The 27,730-nt window shown below is 43.0% G+C and overlaps 12 protein-coding genes across 12 annotated transcripts; 6 read left to right on the top strand and 6 right to left on the bottom strand.

Moving 5' to 3' along the window:
* Positions 1-797: 797 nt before the first annotated feature.
* Positions 798-2,639, bottom strand: PKNH_0732700 (histidine--tRNA ligase, putative; the record flags this gene model as incomplete). The annotated part of the gene is made up of 1 exon (XM_002258582.1): positions 798-2,639. The coding sequence occupies one exon, from the start codon at positions 2,637-2,639 to the stop codon at positions 798-800; it is 1,842 nt and encodes a 613-aa protein (XP_002258618.1).
* A 1,093-nt stretch (positions 2,640-3,732) lies between these two features.
* PKNH_0732800 (TFIIH basal transcription factor complex helicase XPD subunit, putative) lies at positions 3,733-6,786 on the top strand (the record flags this gene model as incomplete). Its single annotated transcript, XM_002258583.1, has 1 exon — positions 3,733-6,786. One exon carries the CDS (start codon positions 3,733-3,735, stop codon positions 6,784-6,786), a length of 3,054 nt encoding a protein of 1,017 aa, XP_002258619.1.
* A 278-nt stretch (positions 6,787-7,064) lies between these two features.
* On the bottom strand, positions 7,065-7,502 carry PKNH_0732900 (uncharacterized protein; the record flags this gene model as incomplete). The annotated part of the gene is made up of 1 exon (XM_002258584.1): positions 7,065-7,502. One exon carries the CDS (start codon positions 7,500-7,502, stop codon positions 7,065-7,067), a length of 438 nt encoding a protein of 145 aa, XP_002258620.1.
* Positions 7,503-8,577: 1,075 nt separating this feature from the next.
* PKNH_0733000 (ATP synthase-associated protein, putative) lies at positions 8,578-9,063 on the top strand (the record flags this gene model as incomplete). Its single annotated transcript, XM_002258585.1, has 1 exon — positions 8,578-9,063. The coding sequence occupies one exon, from the start codon at positions 8,578-8,580 to the stop codon at positions 9,061-9,063; it is 486 nt and encodes a 161-aa protein (XP_002258621.1).
* Positions 9,064-10,252: 1,189 nt separating this feature from the next.
* PKNH_0733100 (AP2 domain transcription factor, putative) lies at positions 10,253-10,912 on the top strand (the record flags this gene model as incomplete). Its single annotated transcript, XM_002258586.1, has 1 exon — positions 10,253-10,912. One exon carries the CDS (start codon positions 10,253-10,255, stop codon positions 10,910-10,912), a length of 660 nt encoding a protein of 219 aa, XP_002258622.1.
* Positions 10,913-11,415: 503 nt separating this feature from the next.
* PKNH_0733200 (V-type proton ATPase subunit E, putative) lies at positions 11,416-12,341 on the bottom strand (the record flags this gene model as incomplete). The annotated part of the gene is made up of 2 exons (XM_002258587.1): positions 11,416-12,114; positions 12,333-12,341. 2 exons carry the CDS (start codon positions 12,339-12,341, stop codon positions 11,416-11,418), a joined length of 708 nt encoding a protein of 235 aa, XP_002258623.1.
* Positions 12,342-14,555: 2,214 nt separating this feature from the next.
* On the top strand, positions 14,556-15,585 carry PKNH_0733300 (conserved Plasmodium protein, unknown function; the record flags this gene model as incomplete). The annotated part of the gene is made up of 3 exons (XM_002258588.1): positions 14,556-14,642; positions 14,903-15,165; positions 15,303-15,585. The coding sequence occupies 3 exons, from the start codon at positions 14,556-14,558 to the stop codon at positions 15,583-15,585; spliced, it is 633 nt and encodes a 210-aa protein (XP_002258624.1).
* A 1,939-nt stretch (positions 15,586-17,524) lies between these two features.
* On the top strand, positions 17,525-19,153 carry PKNH_0733400 (UBX domain-containing protein, putative; the record flags this gene model as incomplete). Its single annotated transcript, XM_002258589.2, has 3 exons — positions 17,525-17,620; positions 17,755-17,805; positions 17,984-19,153. The coding sequence occupies 3 exons, from the start codon at positions 17,525-17,527 to the stop codon at positions 19,151-19,153; spliced, it is 1,317 nt and encodes a 438-aa protein (XP_002258625.2).
* Positions 19,154-21,750: 2,597 nt separating this feature from the next.
* On the top strand, positions 21,751-23,496 carry PKNH_0733500 (cAMP-dependent protein kinase catalytic subunit, putative; the record flags this gene model as incomplete). Its single annotated transcript, XM_002258590.1, has 5 exons — positions 21,751-21,874; positions 22,037-22,194; positions 22,347-22,531; positions 22,768-22,927; positions 23,098-23,496. 5 exons carry the CDS (start codon positions 21,751-21,753, stop codon positions 23,494-23,496), a joined length of 1,026 nt encoding a protein of 341 aa, XP_002258626.1.
* Positions 23,497-24,287: 791 nt separating this feature from the next.
* PKNH_0733600 (conserved Plasmodium protein, unknown function) lies at positions 24,288-25,883 on the bottom strand (the record flags this gene model as incomplete). The annotated part of the gene is made up of 2 exons (XM_002258591.1): positions 24,288-24,766; positions 24,914-25,883. The coding sequence occupies 2 exons, from the start codon at positions 25,881-25,883 to the stop codon at positions 24,288-24,290; spliced, it is 1,449 nt and encodes a 482-aa protein (XP_002258627.1).
* Positions 25,884-26,708: 825 nt separating this feature from the next.
* PKNH_0733700 (U2 small nuclear ribonucleoprotein B'', putative) lies at positions 26,709-27,287 on the bottom strand (the record flags this gene model as incomplete). Its single annotated transcript, XM_002258592.1, has 1 exon — positions 26,709-27,287. The coding sequence occupies one exon, from the start codon at positions 27,285-27,287 to the stop codon at positions 26,709-26,711; it is 579 nt and encodes a 192-aa protein (XP_002258628.1).
* A 148-nt stretch (positions 27,288-27,435) lies between these two features.
* PKNH_0733800 (protein kish, putative) lies at positions 27,436-27,654 on the bottom strand (the record flags this gene model as incomplete). The annotated part of the gene is made up of 1 exon (XM_039113955.1): positions 27,436-27,654. The coding sequence occupies one exon, from the start codon at positions 27,652-27,654 to the stop codon at positions 27,436-27,438; it is 219 nt and encodes a 72-aa protein (XP_038969590.1).
* Positions 27,655-27,730: the final 76 nt, after the last annotated feature.

Here is a 27,730-nt window from a genome sequence, read left to right on the forward strand (position 1 = left end):
AGATGCCACACAGTAGAGTGCTATATATTATGCGCCTTCCTGCCCGATAAGCGCATTCATATTGGATTGTTCAAAATGCGGTCTTGCCCATGACCCCCCTCTACATCGTGTCATCTAATTTGTCGACGTTGGAGAAGGGGGGGGGCCTCCCAAAATATGCCATTCATAAGTCCCCCATGTTAGAGGTAAATGGAAAAAGAAAAATATAAAAAATTACGACTAATCCTGGTGGGTGAAGGTTCTGCTCATCAATGTTTCGTCAAATGGGGAAAGAGTTAGATCATTTTCGCTTTTTCAAAAAGTGCCATTTAACTGATTTCGCCTGAACGGGTCAGGCAGAATGGAAGAAAAAAAAAAAAAAAAAAAAGGGGAAAAAAACACCTGACCATGCAAGGGAGAAAAAAAAAAAAAAAAAAAAAAAAAAAGCTACCTACACTGTGCATTGAATTTGGGGCTGTTGTGTTTTCTCCCATTACCTAGTAAATCACCACAAAGGGTAGCTGTAACCCCTGAAAACGAGATTTCCGTGAAAAAAAACGAATCATTGTTTTGAGGGTGTTGGTGTGCCTAGTTATAACCTCCCGGGGGGATTTGAAAAAAGGACGAAAAAAAGGTTAGCACGGGGCTCCAGTGCAGACGAAGGGGAAAAGAAACATAAACAAACAAACAAACGAACAACAAAAAAATGGAGAAGCGAATTGATGATCGAGCACCTGATGTACCATGAACGTGGAGAATGGCGAAATGGCAAAATGGCAAAATGGCAAAATTATTTTCCACCCATTGGGAGGCGAACGCTACTTTGCGCTACCCTGCGCTACTCCGCGCGCCGCCCCCGGTGGAACTACGGGGGATGGCAAGGAAATCCCCGAAGAGTAGACGGACAGGACGTCCTCGGGCGTGACCGCGTGTTGGCCCCCTGTTCTCAAATCCTTCAGGATGAAGAGTTCACTGTGCTCATCGAAGAAGAAAAAAAAATTTGCGCGCAGGGAGTTGGCTTTCTTCAAAGCCTTGGAAAGGCTGTTGTTGTTGCTACCCTGGAGTAGGGAGTACACGCGAACACCGTTTCTGCGTAGAGTGTCCACTATGTGGAAGTGTTCCTTCTGTATGTGGACCTGTTCCTTCTGTGTGTGGGTGTGGGTGGGGTGGACACTATGCTTCTGCCTTGGTTGATGCTGCGCCCTGGAGGGAGAGAAGCTAACTACGTCAACGTTTTTGTAAAACTCGTCGGCTAAGTTTCCTGGACCATTCCCCCCGTGACGCTCTTGGTTGTTGAATAGAATCTCTGTGATGACGACATCCCCCATCCCAAAACCCACTGCACACACACGCTGACCCTCGTTAAGAACATAACTATATCTACCCCCGCCACAAATTGCTCTGTACTCTTTGTGTCTGTAGAAACTTTCAAAAATGATATTCGTGTAGTAATCCATCCCCCTAACGATAGTTAAGTCAAGTTCGAAGTAACGGTTTAAATTCATCTGCTGAAAATAATTCAACACATTGTGGAGATCTGAAAAAATTTCTTGCTCTCCTGGGGAGTAAAAAAATGTTGCCAGGTCAGGTAAGTTTTTTATTTTTCCAATGATATTGAAAAAATTAGTGACTTCATGTCTCTGCAAATATGGCATTTTCCTTTGAATGAAAAACTTAAAAATACCACTGGATATTTTTTTATACTTATCTAAATTGTGTAAGATATTTTTGAGGACATGCTGTTGAATGTAGGGATGGGAAAATTCCCTGAGGGATGACTTGAAAATTTTTTTTATCATGTAAGAAACAATTCTCTTGTCATTTATTTTTATAACTACATCGCTGGGCAGTAGGTGTACTCGGCGGAAGAAGGAGATTAAGATGGTTAGGATTTCGATGTCTGCATCTATCAGGTCCGTCCCTATTATGTCCATATTCCACTGGTAATGTTCTCTTTTTCTGCAGTTGCTTGTTCGTTCATACCGAAAGCACTGACCGATGGTACTCACTTTATGTATCTTGCGTAGATTGTGCAATCGGTACGGCTTGATCCGCACACGGGCTGAGGTCTGTACGCGATTCGTTAGTACTGCACTTTGGAGTGGAGAAGAATACCCCCCCCCTTCTTGATCAATCGTCTCTCTATCATTTTCACAAATTTGGTTATCCTCCCTCTGTTTAGCTACTTCACTTTGTTCATTCCCTTCCTGACGACCCGATTGATGTGTCCTCTCCTCCCGCACAAACAGGTGTCTTACCAACTGGGGGGTGATTTCTGGTCGCAGAATCAAATGTCGCTTATTTTTAACAAAGTCGTAGGCCTCATTTATTTTGGTTTTCTGAAAAATGTTGTAATCCTCCAGAACGGGTAGATCGTAAAAACTGTAGGAAAAGGCCTTTGCTAGTTCTTTCCATTTTTTAAATATGTACTCCCTCTTTGCGTAGTCAGTAGGGTTGAAGGTTCTGATGCCTCTTACACTTTTCAGGCTTTTGTTTCCTCTGCGATTTGAGGAGCGTTGGTGGTGCGTTGCAGATATCTTCACCCAGGAGGTGGTCAGGAAGGAGCAAGGGAAGTGGTAGCTTATTTTGTCCTGTCCCCGTGTGCGCAACGACCAGACTTGAATGAGCGTCGCGGTTGCCAGGATGAACCTGGTGAGCATGTTGGGGGGGTGTAGCAACGAAATAGCAAAGGCGTAGCGTCAGTGTGTTTTTTGCGAAATGCCAACTCCGCGAGGCCACTCCACTGACCTACAGCGTATTCGAACTCATCATTTATAGCCACGGAAAAACCCACATTCCCACCCATCGATAATCGCGAGGTGGTAGTGTGGTAGTTGACGGGAAAACATAAAAGGGGACAACACTCCACGATCCTTCCCTCCGTAGTGGTGATGATAACGATGGTGGCAATTTTTTCCTTTGCCCTTTTTTATATTAACAGGTCAGGCGAAAGAAAAATGAAAATTTTCAGGAAGGAGGATTAAAAAGGTAGTAATTATCGCATCCAAATGTTGGGGCCAAAAATGTTATAGTTCAAACGTTGGAGTTCAAATGTTGGAGCCACCTGGGTGGAGTCGCCGCTCACGTGGGTACCACATTTGCAATCCGCGTGTTCAGGTAGTGCCATGGTAAGAGTGATATGCAAGTCGTTTATTTTTTTTTTTTTCACTACCCCCCGTTGTGGTGGTCGTGTTGACTGGCTCTCCATCTCGATGTTTGCGTGCTTCTACCTCTCTTGGACCGGTGATAAGCACAACATGTGTAGGTCTGCCTTGTTCATCCAAGTTGGTCCTCTGTAAACTTAGGTGTAGCCAAAGTGAGCCATTCCATGCACGCCGTTTTGCGTCTCCGCATGAAGATTGGCTCCATGATGGCCACTTGGTCCTCGCAATGGAGGAATACCAAAGGGGAAAGTGAGTAATAGCTGAAAGTTTATAATTCATTTATTTATTTTTACTTTTTTTTTTTTTTTTTTTTTTTTTTTTCTCCATTTGGTGTTCTCCCACTTGTGCTTAATCCGCTGTGCAGGTTAAAAGTCTCTCCCCCCCCCTTTTTTTTTTTTTGGAAACCGTTGGGGCGAGGACTGCTTCTGCCCACATGGCCGGAGAAGCCGATCAGGGGGTGGAGAAGTTAAAGAAGGAAAAGTAATAAAACTAGGGATAAGCTAACACACTCGTATCTTGCATGGTACCTGGAAGTGAAGCGAAGGCCGATTAAAACCCCCCCTTCCCCCCCTTCCGCTGCGCGTGAAGAATGGTGGTCTTTCATCTGGACGACCTCGAGGTTTTCTTCCCTTATGATTACATATACCCGGAGCAGTATGCCTACATGCGTTACTTGAAGAAGACCCTAGATAGTGAGGGTCACTGCGTATTGGAGATGCCCACAGGTACGGGGAAAACGGTGGCTATTTTTTCTCTCATAACATCGTATCAATATAAGAAGAATGATGATGGGAAGTTCATTTTCTGCACGCGCACGGTGGCAGAGATGGAGAAGTCGCTGATCGAGTTGAAGAAGGTGATTCAGTATAGAGTGGATACGTTACGGAAACGTGCCCAGGGGAGCGTGGAGGAAACCGGTGGGGGGAAGGTACAGGTGCAAAGCACGGCCAACACAACCACTACACAACCAACAAACAACCAGCACAGAACTGACAACGCTAACAACGGAAATGCCAACGCTAACAACGGTAATGCCAACGCTAACAACGGCAATGCCAACGCTAACAACGGCAATGCCAATAGTGGAGCACCCCCCGGAGATATACTGGCCATAGGAATTAGCGCGCGGAGGTGCATGTGCGTGAACGAACGAGTCTTAGAGAAGCACGAGCGAGAGAAGATAGACGAGGAGTGTCGAAAGTTGACTGCGACCTTTGTCCGGGAGAAGAAGTACATTAACCAGAAGATAAACCAAATGGGGACTGCACATAGAGATAGGGACCGAATCTCAGAATTCATCGTAAAGAACAGGCAACACATAGATATAGAGGATTATTTCGACATATATAACACAAGGAATTCCATGGAAGAGTACAGTGAGATAGGTTTGTGTGGTTATTACGAGAACTACAAGAAGGAGTTTCTCTTTGACTTCATCGAGCCGGGCGTGTACACTATAGAGGATCTGAAGGTGATCTGCAAGGGTTACAAAAATGAAAAAAATGAAAACATTCCCATGTGCCCCTATTTTTGCGCAAAGAAAATTATCGAGGTGGCCAAAGTGATAGTGTTAAATTATCAATACATAATCGATCCTAAGGTGTCCAAATCGCTATTTATTGGAAGAGACATGAATAACCGAGTGAATCTTTACAAGAAGGATATCATTGTTTTTGATGAGGCACACAACATTGATAGTGTCTGCCTGGAGGCACTCAGCGTAAACATCGATAGGAACATTTTAAACAAAGCCACCGGCAATATTAAGAAGTTGCTTGAAAAAATTGAGACATCAAAAATTATGAACGAGGAGAAGCTGAGGGAGGATTGCCGTCGGATTTTGCAGGAGCTGCGGGCGCAGGGTGGCGAACAAGCGCAACGGGGGGGAGGAGGCAAGACCTACGAAGGGGGAGGAGGCAAGACAGGCGCAGAGGAGGGAGGTAAGACAGGCGCAGAGGGAGGAGGCAAGACAGGCGCAGAGGGACAGGTCTACTTTGATGAAGACCTGAATTTAATTTTTCCTAGGGTGACGAATCCCCTTGGAGTGGAAGATCATCCATCATCCTTAGGTGATACCTCCTTGGATGAGAAGAAGGCAAAGGAAGACAATCTAATTGATGGGTTGGCAAAGTTACTGGGTCAGTCAAAAAGAAACCTAATCTCAACGGGTAAAAATGATGAAAGTGTAGTTAGTAGTTTATTCTCCGAGGATACCAAAGAAGCCTTGACTAATGCTCCTAGTAATGGAGTAGATGATCCAACGGATTTGCATTACAGTCCCATCCTAATGGAAGATATTGTAAGGAATGCGGTAATTCCCGGTCACATAAGGAAATCGGAGCATTTTCTAAATTTAATGAGAATAGTTGTAATGTATCTAAAGAAATATGTTAACATCTATGAAATAACATCAGAAGGACCCCTTTCCTTTTTATATAAATGTGAACGGGAAACCAAACTGGATACATCATTTTTTAAGTTCTGTTTCGATCGCTTGAAATCTATATTGAATTCACTGCAGATAGTTAACGTAGATGAATATTCTGCATTAAATATCGTATGCAATTTCTGTACCCTGTTGGGGAGTTACTTTCAAGGGTTTATCATTATATGTGAACCTTACCCAGAAGCTACAGGTATCTATGATCCAGTAATCCAATTCGCTTGTCTAGATTCGTCCATAGCAATGAAATCGGTGATTAACAAATATAAATCGGTTGTTCTAACAAGTGGAACAATAACACCTTTAGAATTATACCCTAAGCTGCTAAACTTCAAGACAGTGTTGACAGCGTCCTTTCCAATATCCTTTGATAGAAATTGTGTGTGTCCACTTATTGTTACTAAAAGTTCTGATCTGGTACCATTATCTTCTCAGTTTTCTCTACGGAGTGACATAACGGTTATAAAGAACTACGGTATGCTGTTGGTGGAAATGTGTAAAACAATACCCGATGGAATAGTTGCTTACTTCCCTTCGTACATCTACATGGAGGAAGTAATTTCCTCTTGGTACGAACTGGGTATCATCACAAGTATTCTCGAATATAAATTAATATTTATTGAGACCAAGGATATCGTGTCCACAACAATTGCTCTCCATAACTTTAAGAGAGCATGTGATTTAGGAAAAGGGGCTATTTTTTTATCCATCTGTCGTGGAAAAATTGCCGAGGGAATTGATTTTGATAAGCATTACGGTAAATGCGTCATTCTCTTTGGTATTCCCTACCAGTATACCCTCTCCAGGATCCTTAAAGCCAGACTAGATTTTTTAAAAGAAACATATAATATTCAGGAGAATGAGTTTTTAACGTTCGACGCGATGCGACAGGCTTCTCAATGCGTCGGGCGGATCATACGAAATAAGAAGGACTATGGGATTATGATATTTGCGGATATTCGATATGCGCGTAATGACAAGAAGAGCAAACTGCCCCCCTGGATCATCAAGTGCATGGACATATCCAACGTGAACCTCACTGTTAGCACAGCAGTTAACATCTCCCGCAAGTTCCTTCTTAACATGTCACAGGAATATAAGGAAACGGGCCAGACCAAACTTTCCCAGGATATCATTTGTAACCAACCCAAGTGTTGGTCTCTTGTCAAATCGGTGCTGAACATGGATGACTTTATCTGATCATTGTTTATGCATGGTGGGTGCTACTCTCCGCTTTTACCTTTTTAGTGCACTTATAAGTCAGTCTCTTTTTTTTTTTTTTTTTTTTTTTTTTTTTTTTTGTTCTTGTTGTTGTTCATCGGTTTGTCTATCCATTCTTACCGCTTATTAAGGCAACTTAGTTGTAACCTCGTGGAGAGGAATGCACTCCTTCTTGTATCTCTACGATAACTACTCAGGCGCAACGACGTGTAACAACGCAAGTGCTCCTTCTCCCCTGGGTGACCGCAATAACCACCTCACGAGAGGTATCTACGCGCTAGCACATAGTGCAGGTGTCGGTCTAGCTTCTGATTGGTCAGTGGAATGAAGTAATCAAAGGCATGCAAAAATGACTTGTACTTGATGAAGGTATTTCCATCCGCAATCAACATTTTGGGGATGAGGACGCTCTTGATGTAGGGGTAGAACAACGCTAAGTCGGTGCAAACAAGCAGGTCAAATGTCTTCGTAACGTTTGTTATGGTATTTAAATCACATATCTCCTTGCGCTGAATTTTATTAAAGTAGTTTTCTAAGTTGATTTCTCTGTGGTTATTTCCAACAATGATAACCTCTCCTTCATTGTCCTTTAGGAGCTTCAAGAATTTATATGCCCTTTTTAGGTAGAGCATGCTGACGTAGGGATCCAACACATAGTGGTTGTTGATTCTGCTCCCGATCAGATTGTACTGCATTTTTCGACAGAGAAAAACGAACAGGGAAAGTAGATGGGGGTGTGTGCGGTGCAACTTTCGTCCTTCAGTTTTTTTATGTCCTTTCTCTTCGTTGGGCTGAACCTGCTTGATGTGTTCCTTCTGTGTATAGCTCTTCCTATCTCATCTTTGGCAATGGTGGGGAGGCGAAGGAAAGGCCTAACTTGGGTTGTACAATTCTCCTAGGTGTGGATCATCTCCATGGAAGACTGAACGTGGTAAAAGAGGGGAATGTGTGGCTCAGCTGAAAAGGGGACAAGCTCCTCTAAATGGAGAAGAACAACGCTTCGGTTAGGCACTCCCAGAAGGGGCAAAAAAAAAAAAAAAAAAAAAAAAAAAAAAAATACACATAAAGATGAAGTGACAATGCTTCATCAGCTCAGGTTCATGTGCAGGAAAAAAAAAAAAAAAAAAAAAAAAAAAAAAAAAAAAATACTTAACTCCAGGGACACTTCCCCTTAACATGCCACTTTTTTACTTTTTTCCCTACGTTGGGTGCACGTCGCGCTATTTCCTTTTCCGACTGCCAATTTATAACCGGCGCGGCGAATTTACAGCGTGTAAGCACATGTAATGAGCGAAGTGTTTGCGGCATACCCCCTCAAGAGGGTGAACAAAAACTAAGCTGACAAATTATTACAAACACGTAGCACCACATGCGGCGCACATATATCTCACCATCACAGATGCTACTCCCATTTTGAGAATTTTTTTTTTTTTTTTTTTTTTTTTTTTTTTTTTTTTCCTTGCTCCGCTAATTGTAGGAAGAAGCCACACGCGTCGCTACGAACAACCGTCGAAGGTGTTTCATTCTCTAAGTAGAAGAGGAAGTTTAAAAAGGAGGAACTTTTCCCCAGCCACATTAAAGCACCTGTTCGTTCCTCATCAACTTCCCCCCCACCCACCCTGTATAATACTTCAAAGAGGAACTGGCATCATATTGAAGGAGAGGAGGAACACCTACCACTTCATTGATTCTTCAGGGAGAAAGTCGTGTACCGCATCAGTGAACACGCGCATGAACGTGTGGTTTCACCAGTAATCATACCGGCAAAAAATGCCAAACGAATTGCCGCGCCTGCGTGCTCTCTTCACCAATTGGGTGAGGAATAGCGCGATGAGTATGAGGAGGCCATCAGTGCAAGGGAATAAATGCGTGCAGATGAGGGAAATAACACAAAACGCAAGGGGCAAGGGTACATCCGCAACGGCAGCTGCAGGAGGGACGATGCTACTCATCTCCCCTATCATGTTTGAAGCAAAACACAAAGAGGAAGAAAATAATCCAAAGACAGAGTACATATTCATGGCAGGAAAGACGATCGACTTTTTAACTCAGAAAATTTTCGAAAATGAATTCGGTACATCCATTCTTTACTTAACGTTCTTCGTTGCCTATCTGGCTCTGCTTGCACACGATAATAAAGTTAACCTCCTGGTGCAGAAGCTAAAGTTCAAATACGCCAATAACATGTTTAGCATTGGCCACCCCAATTATGCTAAATACTTAAACAAGCTGAGAACCCCTCGGAAGGGCACCTAGGTGGTAGGCCAAATTGGACGGGAAGTATCCACCTGGTTTTGGTAGTGGTACCTTCCTGTCTCTTGGCAGAAGACCCAGTAGAGAGATGTCACCCCTCAAAGATGAGTGTACTTCCTTCTGTGTGACTACTTATGGCGTTTCACATCGTGTACCTTTGTTTTGTGCACTGTTCCGAGGAGACATATCCAAGGAACCTCACCCCCACCCCTATTTTTTACCTATTCCCATTTGGATATAAACAGAGCAACACGGAGACCATTAACTTCGTGCAACGTAATACCTGCATTTGCGAAATTCCCATTTGAACATTCCTTTTTTTTTTTTTTTTTTTTTTTTTTTGCCTATGCATGTGATGTGTAACTGTTCATGCGAAGAGATATAGAGTGGCCCCTTTCCTCGTGAAGGAGTATCACTTAGGAATAGTTTCTTCTTTTTTTTTTTTTTTATTAACAAGTTGGGAGGCAACCCAACCCTAGGAAAGGGATTGATAAGCGTTTTAGTGTAAACTTCAGTGGGGATATTTTCGTCGTCAGATCTTTGTAAAGGTTAAAATGTTCTTCACCTTAAGGGAGCGATAACGACAACAACTAGGACAACTCGGGTGTATTTTACCAAGCATGGGAAAATATCCCTTGGATTTATTTTCTTCTTTTCCCCCCAGAAGGGTGTGCATCCATGGGAAGGGTATACTCCATTGAAAAAGGCAGTTAAGGAATTGGCCTGTGTGTTGACGGTGTTCCTTCCCACTATGTTAGTCTCGCTAACGGATGGTTCCTTTGTTGTATGTAGGAGTTCATTTAGCCCATGCATCGTGTTGATCGAGGTGTACGCAACAGGCATCTCCATTTGTGAAGGGGTGAAGGAGTGCGGGAAAAAAAAAAAAAAAAAAAAAAAAAAAATACAAAATGGGTAAGGAGGACTATGACAAAGTGGCAAAATCGCCTGACCTGTTCATATTTTTTTTTTTTTTTATGCAAAGTAGCACAAAGGGGGAGCAGCCGCTAAAGGAAAAGTGCCTTCCCTCTGCAAAGAGCATAATACGAGCAGATAGGAGTAACTTCTTGTGGAAGAGAACATCAACAAGAAAACATGATAAAAGAACAAGTGCCCACTGGAGATGACGCTGAGGGAGAAGTAATTTCCTCCTTTATTTTAAACCCCCTGGAATGAATGCTCCCCCAGAAAAAATATGATCAAGCTGGGTAACCTTGCTTGTCAGCTCCTAACACGGGGAGATGGCTTCAAACTGGGGGGGCGACTCTGTGTCAGTAGGAAGGTGTGTACCTTGTCAGTAGCGCGCCTCTCGAAACATCCCTACAAGCCGAAGACGAAGGAGGTTATCCACCCACACATGACGCCACCGGAATTTCTTTCCCCATCGGATTGTTTTGAAGCCAAGACGAATGAACTCCAGCAGTACCTACCAAGCAATTATTATCGAACCAAATGGATAGAGTCACTAAGGGCAGGGGAGAACTTGGGAAGTGATTACCCGTGGAACTTATTGCCCAACTGGAAGTATTGGAAGAAACGAAAGTACAATGTTGTGTATGAGGAAATCCCCTGGTTTGTGTCGAAGGTGAAGGGTGTTTCGTATTACCATCGGCTGAACGTATGGATGGTGCAGTGGGTCGAGGACGGGGTGCACCGCATTCGTCGTTTTCGGTGTGCGTTTGGAGTTCTTCAAGCGAAGTTGGCGGCCGAGCAGTTTAGGAGGAATTTGGAGGAGTCGGGCCGCGTGGACAACCGCAAGTCGGAGCGCCAACTGCGCATGGACTACATTCAGAAGCGGGACGAACGCCTGCTGCGGAAGAAGCGATACTCCAAAATTTCCAAGGGTCAGTTTTAGGGAGCGCCATATGCGGGAAAGCTGTCACAACATGGAAGAATGGCGGCAGTTCGAATTGAGCATGTGTGCAGATCAGACCTAGCGTGGCTTCAACGCGTCGGTGCCTTTTCCGTATCGCATTTACACCTCCGCATGGGGATCTACGCACCGGACATCGAATCGTTTCGACTATCCCACGTGTGCTGATTAAAACGTATAGATGGGAATGTCTGGAGAACATGTCCCTTCTCCTTTGTGGGATGGCTAGCTAGCTATTTTTTTTTTTTTTTTTTTTTTATCTGAACGGGTCATGTTTTTTTTTTTTTTTTTTACACAACTGCAGTGCGCATATTAGATCAAAAGTGGGGTTGTCTTAAGTTTAAAAAAAAAGGGGGAGGTAAAAAAAAAAAAAAAAAAAAAAAAAAAAAAAAAAAAAGCAGTAATAAACGAAGGGGGAAATGGTACCCCATTTTTGTTGTGAAAAAAAAAGGGTACACGTTTGGTATGCCCCTCTACGCGGATTATCAGAGTGTCTCAAAAAACATGCGTTTAATTTCGGGTGTGCAGTACTCAATGGCAAGCTTCAAACGGACATCGAGAGTATTATCACAGTTTATTTTCCTATTAGGGGTGGTGAGGATTATTCCACCGAGGCAGGAGTTGCCCTCATTATCACTGGAGGGAGGAGGAGGCAAATAGTTCCCACTCTTATCGACTTCAATTTTAACACTCTTGGTAACGTTGAACTTCTTCTTCAACTTATCATTATATTTTTGTACAGCATCATTAAGGCAGTTTTCTACGATGGACTTATCTACATTCCTGCAGCGGACTATGACATGGGGTTCCTGCATGTAGAAGAGTGACTGGACAATGAGGTCGATGATCAAATTCCTGTATTTGTCCTTATCCTTGTACAATTCCCCCAGTCGTTCACTGCTTATTTTATATATTTCCTTGAAGACTTGATCCTTGGCACACATTTTTTTTAAACGAGCTTTGTTGATGGCGGAGGATCTACTGATGGACCTTTTTATTTCCATCTGTTTGGACTTCTTCTGGAATTCCAATCTTATTTTTTCTTTCATTTTTTGAACAATACGTAGCTTCTCTATGTTGAAGTCTTCCAGTGCCTTGGCCTCGATTTCGTGTGCCTTGTCCTTGGCCTCGTTAAGGATGAAGTTCACCATCTGCTGGATTTGCTTCTGCGCCTCGTTGTCGTCCTGTGGGGGGGAAAGCAATCATGCGGATGGAGATGTATTCATCAGGATGGAGATGCATTCATTAGGATGGGGATGCATTCATTAGGATGGGGATGCATTCACCAGGATAGGGGAGCACAGAGCGATCATTTTTCTACCGACTCCTTGAACACTCGTCCCCGTGGCTACGCTCCACTCCACAGCGTTATTATTACTCCTCTCCCTCTGGCGAAACTTACCAGTGCCATCTTTACGCCAATCGGTTTTGTTAAGCGTCCCAAGGGGGGGGGAAAAAGAAAACAGAAGAAGAAACAGAATAAGAGCAAGCAGAGTAGCAAGCCGGTGTGGAGGAAGGTGTTGATGATGAGGCAAACGTGCCCACACTAAAGGGTGAGGGGAAGAAGCGCTGCCTTGGGGGGCGTGCTAAAAAGCAGCATATGCGAGGTGGTAAAAATTATTTGGATAAAAGGATAAACGCCGCTTTATCCCTTATAGGGAAAATGCTATCCTAACGCGGGGTATGCGCGTAAGTTGCGAAGTGGCCGCACGGAGGGAAATTGATTTCTGTGATAAACGCATCCGTGTATGCAGTGCGCCATTAACCTGTGTGGGGAGGTATACGCAAAAAAAAAAAAAAAAAAAAAAAAAAAAAAAAAAAAATTTCTCGAAGGGGAAGTAAACATGTGAGTACTAACTGGAGGGGACTTCCTTCCTCAGGGGAGGTTTCCCTGGGTGTAAAAATAACATTACCTTTTCATTTGTTTGTTTGCCAACTTTTTTTTTTTTTTTTTTTTTTTTTTTCCTATTTGGAAAATTCCCACAGGAAAGGGGGGAAGCAAGCCAGAACTGTGGGGGATGTGCGCCTCGTCGACTGCCCTAGCTTATTGTCGTTGGGTTTGCCCCATTCGAAGCGTTCTGATGCACCTCGTGCCAAGGAATGCAACCCTACTGTGGAGAAAGCGCGAATCTTCAAAGGGCACATAACGGTTTGTGATTTCCCCCTGGGGGGTGCCAAACGGATAGGAACGCACACAAATGTATACGAAGAGTAGCCTTTTCCTCAGTCACACGTTCGTCACTGGGGTAGTAGCATCGCTGCAACAGGAGTATCGACTTAAGTTTTTCTTTCACCCTATAGGATGATCTGTGTTATCCGCTTGGTGTGTTCCATACCCTTACATATAAAAAAGAAAAAAAAAAAAAAAAAAAAAAAAGAATAAATGATAAAGTTCCTCTTGTGTGTGAACTCCACTTTTTTGGTTTATGTGGGAGGACAGAAAAATGTCTCGCATGGGAGAAGAAGCTAAGGAGTGTACTTCCCTTTTCGGGAACCCCACCTCTCTCACATAATGATGACGGAAAAAAGAGTTTGAACTGAAGGAGGGTGAATGAAATGAATGGAGATAAGTTCCCCCCCCCCCCTCCACATTTTGACTTAGCCACTAGTGAAAGCAATGGCTTTGCTATTGACCTCTCTGCTTGTGCATGTGTGTGCAACCTATTGGAATGTTTGCTTTTGTAGAAAGGTGTACCTACGTACAACTCACGTCTACTTATATGTGTGTAAGAATTGATACCGATTGAATGCTACGGGGAAGTGCTGGCCCGAATAACATACCTCGGCCCTCCCGCCTGATCACGGTGTTTCCTTCGATTGGTCGTTGCGCTAACCGTTCCGTGAGATGGCGGCTTTACCGTACCTGGGGGAGGCAACGGGAAGGGCATGGAACTTAATCGAAGTGGGTGTTCTCCTACAATGGAGAGGAATAATTTGTTGGATGAAGAAGGGGGGTAAAACATGCACACCTATTTGGCCACGTAAAGTTTAGTTTTTCTTATTTATTTTTTTTTTTTTTTTCTCCCTTGCATGGTCAGGTTTTTTTTTCCCCTTTTTTTTTTTTTTTTTTTTTTTTTTTTTTTCCATTTGCGCATCTCTGCGTAGAGTTGTTGAGCATGTCGAAAGAGGATTGGGGTTACACATTTGAGGTAAGTGTTCTGATCCCAGCGGGGAGCGAGTATCAATCCTGTAGCAGCCGCATAGCACCATCACGTTCTTTTCTTTTCTTTTTTTTTTTTTTTTTTTTGGGGGAAGGGGGCGGGGGTGAATCGGGTTATTTGCCTTACCGCGCAGAATAAATCTATGTTCTCTTTTTTTTTTTTTTTTTTTTTTTTTTTTTTTAAAGGGTACCACCCATTTAACCATCGTTGTGACTCAAAAAATGCAAGTACTTCCGCTATTTGCATGTACAAAAAGAAAAAGGAAAAAATGAAGTGCGGAAGATGCTTCTTGTACACACATGTAGCTGTCGTTACACACAGTGTTACCTATAGGAAGAGGGGCAATACAACTATCTAAACCTTCATCATGTCATCTACACATCATGTCTCCGTACGACGCGTAACATGCAACACGCACTCCTTTTGAAAAACTTAACGTTAGCGAAAAAAATGACATCTCCAATATGAAAGCAATTTGTGGGACTGTTTATGCTGTAAAGCTTTTGGAGTTCTTCCCCTGGATGGATGATGTGTTTAAGTTAATGTACCTGGTACGGGGGTTGGCTCATTCGCAGGGCGAACTTACTTCCTCCGCGTGGACAGTTCTTTCTTTGTACCCCCGCCCATCACATATCACCACCTTTCTTTTTACACCTTCTTTCACTCCTCACCTTCTTTCACTCCTCACCTTCTTTCATTCCTCACCTTCTTTCACTCCTCACCTTCTTTCACTCCTCACCTTCTTTCATTCCTCACCTTCTTTCACTCCTCACCTTTTTTATCTTTGCACCACCACCACCCCCTTCCGTAGAATAGGTCATGGAAGAGAGTCATCCTCGATGTGATCAACAACACGAACTTCCTGAGGGGGAAAAAAATAATGCGACTCAAAAATAGGAAGAGCATTTTTCTCATTCTCAAGTACATGAGCGGGGTCCCTCCCCTTGGGGGCGACCTCCCCCCACTGCCAGCATTGCCCGGATCATCAGGATCATCCGCATTGTCTGCATCCCTGGACCGAGTTGGACGACAATTCCCCGAGAACACCATCCAGTGTCCCTTCCCGAACGTGCTGTAAGTAGGATCCCTTTTGGGTACTGCCCTCCGCTCTTCACATTAACCCCCTAAGTGTGTACACCTACTTGTCCATCCCTGCACCCCAAAGAACAATTGATAAACGACTGTGTGTCTCTGTCTTCTCCTCCCTGCAGAGAACTAATTATTGGCTCGTGTAACCCTAACCCCTTGTTCTTTAACTACATCCAGAATACCTTCCCTCACTTGACGTGCTTCAAGCTAATGATAACATCCCCCGTGTGCATTCCTCTGCTAAAAAACTTTTGCTTCAACTCCAAGAACCTGCGCTACATAATAATAAGCATCGTAAATCGACAGCTAGTCACAGATTACCGAGAGAAGCTGGAAAAGAACCTGAGTAACTTCTTTCGCCTGTGGGGCATAAATGTTACGCTCATAACGGAGTTAGGAACCTAGCGATTAAGGGAACGCCTATACTAGTGATGACATATGCAGGTGATGCGGCGTAGGAGGATGACCCAATGAAGATACGTGCGACTGTTCGCACATTGATCAATCAAGGAGGCTGCTACTCTCCCGCTTTCCTTCTTTTGTATCCACTCTTTAATTTTTTTTTTTTTTTTTTTTTTTTTTTTTTTTTTTTGTTTTTTTTGTTTGCCACCCCTTGTTGTCCCCTTGGGTGAAGCACTGTCTTGTGGAGAGAATTGCCCAATGAGGACAATCCACCATTTGACCTTCCCCCGTTTTACCCCTTTTCTAATTTTTTTTTCTCACTTCACCTATACGCATTATAGGAGCGTAGCACTCCACGGTAATATATGCAATTGATGTGTTTTTTTTTTTTTTTTTTTTCTCTTCTTCTTTTTGTCTGATTGCTTTGTTTGATCCATCTGTCTGGTTTCTCTGTTTGATTTGTTTGTTTGATCCATTTGTCTGATTTATTTGTTTGATTTATTTGTTTGATTTATTTGTTTGATTTATTTGTTTGATTTATTTGTTTGATTTATTTGTCTGATTTTTTTGTTTGATTTGTTTTTTTACCTTCCTTGTTTGACTTCTACCTGGCTCATGGTAGGTGTGCAGGACCTTGCACGGCTGGGCGAGGGGTGGTGGCCTTGCACAGCAGCTTCGTGCCGCAGTTACTTTGTTCTAATTTCCCCATTTTTTTGTTTAATGCGTCTGCCTCGTCAGTAACTGGTGTGTTCCGTCAATTACCCGTATGTTTCATTAGTCACTGGTGTATTTTCCTCTTCTTCCGTTTCTGCCCTTTCCTACCACCCAACCACATGATCCCCCCCTCCCAACTGGCTCAGACGCTGTGCTTCCATCGCACCCAGACGGCCGAAGAGCGGAGAAAACAAAGTTAAGGAGACATGTCGATGTGACATATAGGGCCGCTTGTATGTGTAGGAATGAATCCGACGGCGACATACCAAGGAGTAGGCTAAAAAAAAAAAAAAAAAAAAAAAAAAAAAAAAAACACTGTGCAGGGGAAATTTCCTATATGCGTTTGGGGGACCTTTTGCCCAGAGGTACAGATACGTGTTTACACCTCGAGCAGTCAATCAGTGCTCCATGGCACTTGCCGTGCATTTGCAAGTTACGTGATGAGCGTATTGAATAACTACCTCCTTGGACTGCAATTTCCTACGACGATGTACACGTATCTCGTCCACTGCACATACCTGGACGGTTCCTTCTTCCTCGGGAAATTCCACATGGACGAGGAGAAGCGAGCGCGAAATAAATGGCCAAAGTGGCAAATGGTTAAATGGGCAGTGGATAACTCACCATTTAAAAAAAAAAAAAAAAAAAAAAAAAAAAATAGTAAAAAAAAAAAATAATAAATAAATAGCCAAAAATAGGAAAATAAAAAAAAAAAAATATGAACAGGTCAGAAAAAAAAAAAAAAAAAAAAAAAAAAAATGCCGCAATAGCCATTTGAATAACAGCATAAAGAATTGCTTTGTCAAATATATTGCGGGAAGAAGCTCGTGGCGAACTGCGTGCGACTTTCCCCGCGAAAACGGAATAAATGATAATCCTGTACTTGACTGACAAGGCCAGTTTTGTGGCACCTGAATAACAGTTTGCTCGGGAGTTTGTCGCCGTTGCACCTTTCCATCTTCTGGTCAGTGGTGCTGTCGGTTGTTCTGATTGCTTTGTTTCTCTCCGTGGAGCGTTTTTGCCCTGACGTTGTGCAGAGGTTTAAGCGGTCGGGGAAGGCATTGAGCGAAGGGGGCGTGGAGCGAAGCGGACCTGACACGAAACAGGCGTGAAACTAGGTAGACGTGAATCCAGGTGGACGTGAAATCAGGTGAACGACCATTACAACAGACCACGCGCCACGCACCACACATCGCTCCTCCGTTATCACGACTCTGCCATCCCCACCATGGAGGAGCGGGTGAAGATGTTCATGGAGGTGACCAATTTATCGGATCAGGAAGAGGCAGAGTCCATTTTGAAGACCTGTGAGGGAAATCTGGAGGTACGTCTCGCATCAGCAGTCAATCCGTGTGGCGTGTTTGCCAGTTTCCATTTCTTCTTGTCTGCATCTGAACATGTTTGTGTGATGAACCCCCTGCGCACTCCATTTGTGAATTCATTTTTCCCCCTATGCAGGAGGCGATATCGACGTACTTGGGGCAGGTTGACTTTGAGAGGATAGATGAGGTGAGAAGGGATGGAGACTCATCCCTCTGTGTGTGTAAAGGAAATCACAGTGCTCCCATGTGCGCCTACACCAATTCTTACAATTGTGTCGATTTACGCCCACACCAATTCTTACAATTGTAGGGATTTGTTCCCTTTTTTGTGACCAACGTTCCCCCTCCTTTCGACCCTGGTGCAGGACCACCCCGGAAATGGATCTATGAGAAACCGTAGGAACAGCCGCTACGGGACCAGAGGAACGACAAGGCAACCGATGGAAAGAAATGAAATGTGCCAACGGAACGAAGAGAAAATAGAGAGAGCCAATTTGTTTTACCTATTAAACCAACTGGGGTCGTTGATATGCCCCATTGTAAAAAGCGTGTACAGTCTTTTGTCCGCTTGCCTGAAATTGGTAAGTACATATGTTGTAAATTCTCCTGAGAACGAAACCTTCACAACGTATTACGAGGAGAAGTTCGGGAAGAGACATGCTAATTTTTTTAAAGGAAGTTTAAGTGAAGCCATCAAGGTGTCGAAGCAGGAGGAAAAGTTACTGCTCGTTTATCTACACATTGAAAATAACGATAGCTCCTATTTCTGTGAATCCATTTTTACGAATGAAGATATAAAATCCTTTTTCGATAATTGTTGTGTTCTGTTTGCACAAGACATTACCAAGGGGGATATACGGGAGTTAAGTAACGTGTTGAACGTTTTTATGCTACCTCAGATTAGCATTATCCAGACGAGTAATGTAAAGGTGTATGAGGAGTTGTCCATTATTTACGGAACCCCGTCCGTTAGCCATATTTTAAAATCTGTAGCGCAGTGCATTGAGCAAATGAACTCTAAGAAGGCAAACCAAGATAGAGTACAAAATAAAACGTACACAGATAGACTCATTCGGGAGGAGCAGGACAGGGAATACATGGAGGCTGTGAAGAAGGATCAACTGAAGGTCCAAGAAAGGAAGAAGAAGGAGGAGGAAAAAATGAAAAAGGTACTTCAAAAGAAAAATATGAAAAAGAAGCGAAGGGAGATGGCCAATAAATTCCCCTTACCAATTAAGGATAATGAGAAGGTAACAAAAATATGTATTCGTTTACCGAACGGGATGAAAATACAAGACACCTTCAGCTTGAATCATACCCTGCAGGATGTGTATGAGTGGGCCGAGTGCTCCGAATTCTTAGTACAGAACCCCTCCATTGGAAAGGGGGAGATAATTATTCCCTTCAAATTTGAGTTGATATGCGGGCACACCAAGGCTGTCCTGCAGCGCGCGCGGAACGCTCTTGGGGAATTTGACCTCTACCCTAATGCAGTGCTCAACATGAAGTCACTTGATTCGTCTGATGAGGAGTAATATGGTGTAGGGGATGTCACCATGGTTCCGACCATCGTGACAAATGCCCCGTTGTATCTATACGCACGGTTGGCATGACGCAACTTTTTTTTTATTATTAGTGTTTTTCCCGTTTCGTTTCGCCTCCATGGCCTTTTTTTTTTTTTTTTTTTCTTACTTCATTCATCTTGTTTTCCTTTTTTTTTTTTTTCCGTTTCATATTATGTCGTAGTGGTGGCAGTTCGGCCACCCGTTCCACTAACCTCCCTTTTACGCGTACACACATGCGCAATGTTTATGTCCCCCTTCCCATGAATTTGTGTTTTTTTTTTTTTTTTTTTTTTTCGAGTACCATTTTCACCTTAGGGGTGCACTTGTCTGCACACGCAGTTTTAGTACCAATGACTCTTCGCCTATAAATGTATAAGGTGTGTGTTTTTTTTTTTTTTTTTTTTTTGGGATCTTTAGCGATAATACTTAGATCCCCGACCTTATGATGAGTAAGCATACCACAGATGTAGAGCCCAGTGCTAGAAATCGGTCCCATGTGTTCAGATCTCCCTGTATAAAAAAAAAAAAAAAAAAAAAAAAAAAAGAACACCTACACAGTGCGCTTGCACGTATACACATGTGTGTAATGGCACATAAAGGGGAAGGAGAACGCGGAAAGACGGGTGTAAGTCCAAATGAGTTATATGTACATGAGATAGAAAAATAGTTCGCATGATAAGACAGGGTTGGTTTGGAAGCCCCTTTTTTGTTGCTCATCTTCCCTTAGTTTCCTTGGAGTAAATTTTTTTTTTTTTTTCCCTTCCCCCCTAAATCAGTTTTGCCCTTTCAAGGTTGCGCTTCAGCACATGTGCATGCGAAGCTGATGCGGGGGGGAGTCCTGTAGCCCTTCGTCGAGGCATCGCGAGAACCAACTCATGTAAAGGCAATGCAGAAAAAAAAAAAAAAAAAAGTGCCAAGTAGGAAGGAAGTGGGAAGAAAGTAGGAAGGAAGTAGAAAAGAAAGTAGAAAAGAAAGTAGAAAAGAAAGTAAAAAAGAAAATAGAAAAGAAAATAGAAAAGAAAATAGAAAAGAAAATAGAAAGGAAGTAGAAAAGAAAAGAGCCGTGGCATAACAGAAAAAAAAGAAATTCATACTCATGCATGAGTAACTATGCTGTATTACGTTAGCCCAAAGGGGGAAAACATTTAAATGTATAAAAAAAAAAAAAAAAAAAAAAAAAAAAGAGACTTGTTCATTTGACATTCCTCGAGTGTGTCTCTCTCCCCCCCTTGTTGCGTCATTTCCATAAAAAAAAAGAAAAAATCCTACTTTTGAATGAAGTGTAAAGATAAACAGTGATACGATAGAAACTCTCTTCGCTTCTTCCATTATCATCGGAGCAGTTGGACAAGGAAGAAAGAAGTAGATCTGCGTGTCGACATCGAGAAGGTAAAAAGAGGAGCGAACTCGATGAGCGTCGCATTAAGTGCAGTCCCATTCCGTGGTGTCGTGGAAGACTCAACAAGCAGGAATGCATACGGTACACATTTGACGGAGTGGCTATTCTTTTCTTTTCGTTTTTTTTTTTTTTTTTTTTTTTTTTTGTGCGTGTCTTTCCCTAATTTGTTCACTCCCATTCTGTGTAGTCCATCGGGCAGAGTGAACAGCTGCATACAAATATACACACATGGGAATGGGTACATGTGAATTAATAATTAGTTGCGCCCCCCTTACAAGTGAGTACTTCCCCTCCTCTGCCGCACCGAAGGACCACTCAGCAACCACCAAGGGAAGTCAAACTATACAAGGTAATACAAAACACGAAATGGGCGAAAGAATGGACTACACTGAGGGAGGACACGCAAAAATTACATGCGAACAAAGTGTGCATGGAGAAAGGGGGTGGCCGCACATGTGGTTGGTTCTCCCCCCCCCTCGAGGCTGCATCTTTTCTTTTGTTTTATCCACACGCATCTTCCACCTGGATTCTATCTAAAATGGGTGGGACCGGTGGAGGAAAATTTTTCGAAGAGTTATTGCGATGGCTATTCCTCGCGTTATACAGAACAGTCAGTCTGTATGTAATATACGTGCGCTGAATGTGTGGTTGTTAGGACTTGTCCGTTTGGGAAATTTTTCGTTGCGCAACTGCGAAGGGGAAAGACGCCTTCGCAAACTTATTGGTGCATTCTGGCGAGCGCTCGGTCGTACATTTTTTTTTGCCAACATTAAGTAAAAGAATTGGAAAACGCCCCTTAAATTTTTTTTTTTTTTTTTTTTTATTTTTTTTTTTCTTTCTTTTTGCGTAGTTGCATCCGTTTGATTTGTTCTGATCTGCTTTGCGCTGCGTTTTGCTTTGTCACAGCTGACCGTGTTACAGCTAATTGTATTTTTTTTCTTCTTCTTTTTTTTTCTTTTTTTTTTTTTTTTTTTTTTCATTGATTATTTTATTTTTTTTTTTAACGCTGTCCGCTAGCTGACGTTTGTCCGACTCGGCTACACCATTTTCAGCCCCGCACGTTGACCACATCAACGCGGCGTGTGTCTTTCCCGCACGCTTGGTTCCCCTTGCGCTTGATCACCCTACTTTTCTTCCACCTTCCCTTTCCTCACCCCGTTTATTAACAATGATTCAGTTTTTGAAAAACCTTCATCTGCACAAGAAGAAGGACAGTGCAAGTACTAAAGAGCCGAAGAGGGAGAATAAAATGAAATATGAGGATTTCAACTTCATTCGAACACTTGGCACAGGTGGGGATTCGTCAAGGGTAGCAGGATACAGTCCAACTGATCCAGCTAGCCAAGTAAACAATTGTGCAGATTTGCATGATTTGATGAGAATATCCCATGCCTTCAGATGAACCCCCCCATACATACATACATACATACACACACATACATCTTCCTGCGCAGGCTCCTTCGGAAGAGTGATTCTGGCGAGGTACAAGAATGAGGATTTCCCCCCGGTGGCTATCAAGAGATTTGAGAAGAGTAAAATAATCAAACAGAAGCAAGTAGACCATGTCTTTTCGGAGAGGAAGATTCTGAACTACATCAAGCACCCGTTCTGTGTAAGGAGGAGGGGGGTTCGGCATGAACAGAGAGAGCGATGATAACGGTGGGGCGGTGCGAATAGGGGTTAGTTTATCTGCGCTACCCAAAATATTCTTCCCATCTGGAACAACAAACATTAGGCAATTGCCCCTACGCCCATTCTCTGCAGGTTAACTTATATGGGTCCTTCAAGGACGAGTCGTACCTATACCTTGTGTTGGAGTTCGTAATTGGGGGAGAGTTTTTTACCTTTCTGCGAAGAAACAAGCGCTTTCCTAACGACGTGGGGTGTTTTTACGCGGCACAGATCGTGTTGATATTTGAATACCTCCAAAGTTTAAATATAGTCTACAGGTTGGTGCGCAAGAGAGTGAAATTGTTATTTGTGCTGGACATGCATGCGTTGTGGTTACGATGCAGTCTAAACTACCCCCACCCTCCATCTATGTATGTCTGTCCAACACCCTTATGATGCTCGTCCCTTATCACAATCGTCTCTTATCAAAATCTTCCCTTATCAAAATCCTCCCTTATCAAAATCTTCCCTTATCAAAATCGTCTCTTATCACGTTGCCTTTTCCCCTGAACAGAGACCTGAAGCCAGAGAACCTACTGCTCGACAAGGATGGGTTCATAAAAATGACCGACTTCGGATTCGCAAAAGTCGTGGACACGCGAACGTACACCCTGTGCGGGACCCCGGAGTACATTGCGCCGGAAATTCTCCTGAACGTTGGCCATGGCAAGGCGGTAAGTACACGGCAGGGTATTTCCACTACCTCGGAAGGGGGTATTCACAAGGTCGTTGAGCAGGGCCTTTTCCACTACCACATTAACACGCATCACATACATTGATTATAAACCATACACAGTGACCTCCTCTCGTATGGCGATTTCATTCCCCCCCTCTCCTTCTACAGGCCGATTGGTGGACCTTAGGAATCTTCATCTATGAAATGCTGGTTGGTTGCCCCCCTTTCTACGCAAACGAGCCCTTGTTGATTTATCAAAAAATTCTTGAGGGCATCATATACTTCCCGAAATTTCTGGATACAAACTGCAAGCACCTCATGAAGAAACTATTGTCTCATGACTTAACGAAGAGATATGGAAATCTAAAGAAGGGGGCTCAAAATGTGAAGGAGCATCCATGGTTTGGGAATATCGACTGGGTTAGCTTGCTCCACAAGAATGTAGAAGTACCTTATAAGCCAAAGTACAAGAACGTTTTCGACACCTCAAACTTCGAGAGGGTACAGGAGGACTTGACTATTGCAGATAAAATTACGAACGAGAACGATCCCTTCTTTGATTGGTAGGGTCATCCCTGTTTTCACATTTACCAGGTCTTCCACGTTGCCTGTTCTCCTGTTCTCCTTTTTATTTTATTTTTTTTTTCTTTTTTTTCTTTTTTTGCAAAGGGGTTGATGGAATTCGTGTGCATAATTTTTTCCCTTTTTTTTTGGCTCACATTTTTTTTCTTCCTATTTTTTTATTTTTTCTTCCTTTTTTATTCCTTTCCTTTTTATTCCTTTCCTTTTTATTCCTTTCCTTTTTATTTTTTTCCTTTTTATTCCTTTCCTTTTTATTCCTTTCCTTTTTATTCCTTGTTTTTGTTTTTATGCACAATTCGAACTTCTGCGTCGTGTCCCCGCCGTCTTAAAACCGTCCGTTGTGTTGGGCCAAGTGCAATCACCCATTTTGACAATTCGCCACATCAGCGCGTCGGCACGTAGGCACATCATCGCATCATCGAATCATCACATCATCACATCATCACATCATCACTTTGCGTTGCATTCGCCGTTTGGATGCTTCACTCCTCTTCGTAAAAATGTCCAGGCCGTCCCAACTGCGCGAAGCGACTGAACAGGCAAGTCGCTTACGGGGGAAAGGCATCCCCTCATTTGACAATGGAGAATTGTTCAGGTGGTGTGATAACCCATTTATGCTTCTACACCGTGGAACGGAACAAACTGATGTATACAGTTTCCATCGGTTTAAAAAAAAAAAAAAAAAAAGTTATCGGTGGGGTTTGTGTAGAAAGCCACCCCCCTCTCCAAGGGATCATGTCCCAGGGGAGGAGGAAGACTTAAAAGAATGGAAGGCTTCATCTCAGCGCGACATTTCTGTATTTTAAAAGATGAATTAAATCGGGGGGAATTCTATTCACACTTATGTATTCCGTTTGTTGTATCTCTCCCTTGTCTACTGTTGTAGGGATAGACTGGAAGAAAGAAAACAAGGAATTCTTCTTCTTTTTGGTCTCCTCCGCCTTGTCCACTTTGGTGGCCCTTCGTATGTCAGTCTCACATGGATAATCCATCCCCTTTCTGTAACTGTATAGGAGATCAGAGCAATTCAAGTTTTTCAAATTTTTATTTTGTACAGTGTTCGCTACGTCGTAGGGGTTGGGCCATCTGTAAAGCTTTATGTGTACCTTGACAAGTTTGAAAAAATATTTGTACGTGAAGTAGTGGTCTCCGAAGATGAGGGAGGGGGAGGGGCCCAGGTAGGTGGTGAGATTTTCCTTAGCGGGAACCTTCGGAAGGAATCTGCACTTGCGATCCATAGTTTCGATCAGGTCATCTGTGAAGGAAAAAGGGCAAGGAGGTCGTTAGCATTATTGTAGCATGAGTGCCAGAATTGTGTGTGTGTGTGTGTGTGTGGTGGCTATCTTCATCACTTAACGACTGAGCTGACCGGAACGATTGGAATGATGCTGCAGATACCTACCATCGTTGTCGAAGAAAAAGACATCGGGGCACAGGTCTTTATATCTCTCCCCGTCGCATATCCTCTCCTTTAAAAAAAAGGTTTCCTTCATTCTGTTGTAAAGGACAAGTTCCACCAGATCGAGCATCCGATCTCCATTTTTCTCGAAACACCTAACTTTTCGCTCTTGTTTTTTTATCGAATGGGAGATGTACGCAAGGTACTTATCCTTGTTGGGTTTGTCGAGTGTATCCTCTGATGGGAGTACCTGCTGCAGCTGTGCCTCCTGAGTGTGAAGGATGATTTGTGCACTCCCCCCTATAGGATACGGATGGATCGAAGTTGAAAACTCTCCAAATTCGTTTACTTCCTTGAATGGATGGATTGAAAACAATGTGATAGCGCTTTTATTCATCTCCTTTGTGAGAGCACCTCCTCGAAGGGCTTTCTTTTTTTTCCTTCTAAGGGGAAGAATGTTTTGCTTCTTCCTGTGGACACGCATGTAGTAATTTGTGTACCCTTTATCCATTTTAAATATCCTGCATTTTTGTAAGGTTCTCCTCCTTTTTTGAATGCTACATTTTGTGTGCTGTCTGGTGAGGCATGTGCGATGCATTGACTCGTTGGTCGAGTGGAGACACAAGCTACTGTATCTACTTGTGTCACGGAGGAGTGAAGAAGAATGTTCTTCCTGTTCACAGGGTGAGTAGGTTATTTCAAACCCATCTCTGCACGTAGAAGAAATCCCGCCTCTCCGTTTCGAATATATGGGGGAGGACCTATCCACCATGTCAGGATTCATCACATGAAACACATCAAAGGAGTTCCTGCTATCTAGTATGTTATTGTACATGTTCTTCATCCTTTCATTTGAATTTAAGGAATTTAGGTTCTCCATCTTAAAACCTTCGTAAGTGTACTTGGACATTCTTCGCTTGGTCTGGCTTCGTGTACTCGTGGAGCAGACGGGGGGTAGGAAATCGTCCCGCATGCTGAGGAGTAACAGTACGCAAAGGTGTCTGTGTGTGTTCATGAAGAATGTTTCGTCTGCGCCATTTGCATTTCTAACCAGACAACATGTGAACAACAGATAAATGAAAAAGAAAGAAAAAAAATTACAAGATGTTCTGGTCAGTCACAACGTCAAGAATATATGTGAACCCAGGATCCTATACAGGTGGTCCTCCCGCGCAATCTTCACCATAAGAATGCTCCTGTGCGGTTGCAGTTGTATAGCACCCAAACCAGCGGTCAGAAGGGACTCAGAATTCCATCAAAGGAATTGTCAGCGGGAAGTTCACGAAGGGGAAAAGTGTTGGAGTAACAAATTTGGTGTGACAACATTTGGGATGATGAAGACATTTTTTTTTTTTTTTTTTTTTTTTTTTTTTTTTTTTTTTTTTGGACCGACGCCTCTCCTTGCGTGCGATCCTCAATTGGGCCGGGGACGTCACAGCACGTGGAACATTTTGAGTCTTTAAAAAATTGGGACCCCTTAAAAAGTGAGATGCTATTTTGCGTACATTTTGTGGAAAAGGTTAGCAGATAATTTTCGTTGGATGCGCCAGTTGTATTAAAAAAAAAAAAAAATATATGGCAAGAAAAAAAAAAAAAAAAAAAAAGAAAGAAAAAAAATTGTTGGGGGGGTAGTTTTTTTTACATACAGGTGTACCCACATGTGTGTGTGGCGTGTTTTTAGAGAAGAGCTTTCGCATGTGCATGCAGAGAAGACCATCGGTGCGCACTTGCTCGGAAATGTTCGATAGTCGTTCGATAGTCGTTCGGCAGTCGTTGTCCAGCTAGTCGTGGGGGCAACTCAGCCAGACCATGAAATTTTAATCGGGTGTTGAGGAGTAACCTTGAAGTTCTGCAAACCGTTCATGGCAACCTCGCCATTCTGGTAAGAGCTGAAATCCACAAAAGCTACGTTTCTGCCGGGGATATGTCTCACCTCGCAAAAACCAGGGTACTGATTAAAGAGGATTTCCAGAGCATTTTTATTAATTTCGTTCGGTAGGTTTTGGACAAACAGCGTGAAAACGTTTATCCTACTTCCGTGGCCTGTTGCGGATTTGTAATTAGTAATTGGTTTGTACGTACCATCCAGTTTTTCTACGATCCTGGACTTGGTCTTGGCATAGTTGATGTTTATTTGTTTGTTAAGGAACAACTTTCCCTTTAAGTTTTTGTAGGCTAACGTGGAGGATGCGATATTGTTGAAGACGACGAAGGCTTGCCCTCTTGACTGGTTCGCCTTCTTTATAACAATGTCCAAGACGTTTCCATAGGGACAGAAATATTCGAACAACAGATCCCTTAAATCGTTTACATTTATTTTCTCCTCCAGGTTGTTCACATACAATGTCTGATTCGGTGGAATGTCAAAGGCCTCCATACTGGGATGGGAAGGGGAGGGTTGGTGCACAGCGATAGGCAAATTAATGGGTTTCCAATTTAATGTAATTAGGCCTCTTTACACGATCACTTTGTGGTTTGCAGTATTGACTGAGTAGTTTTTCACGTTTGAATTTCCCTTCTGCACACTAGCGCAGAAATAGGTTAACGAAGGCCAGAATGACGCAGGCAAGGGACACGTATAAGGACAGACGATCCCCGATGACTGCGAATTTGCCAAGTGTGCCTAGGAATCCGTTTTTCTTGTTGTCGAAGATGTTAGGGAAACGCGGCTTGAGGTAGGTACATGTGCAAATGCAGAGAATGATAACGGTGATCATGGACTCCAAATTAAAGAGCGCCGACATGGTGGATGAGAGAGTGTCACTTTGTGGCAGGTTACTGGTTTGGAGGAATTGGAATGCGCTTGGTTGGAGCTATTTA

The sequence above is a fragment of the Plasmodium knowlesi genome (genome assembly GCF_000006355.2).
Source record: "Plasmodium knowlesi strain H genome assembly, chromosome: 7".
In the NCBI taxonomy this organism is placed as follows: Eukaryota; Apicomplexa; class Aconoidasida; order Haemosporida; family Plasmodiidae; genus Plasmodium; species Plasmodium knowlesi.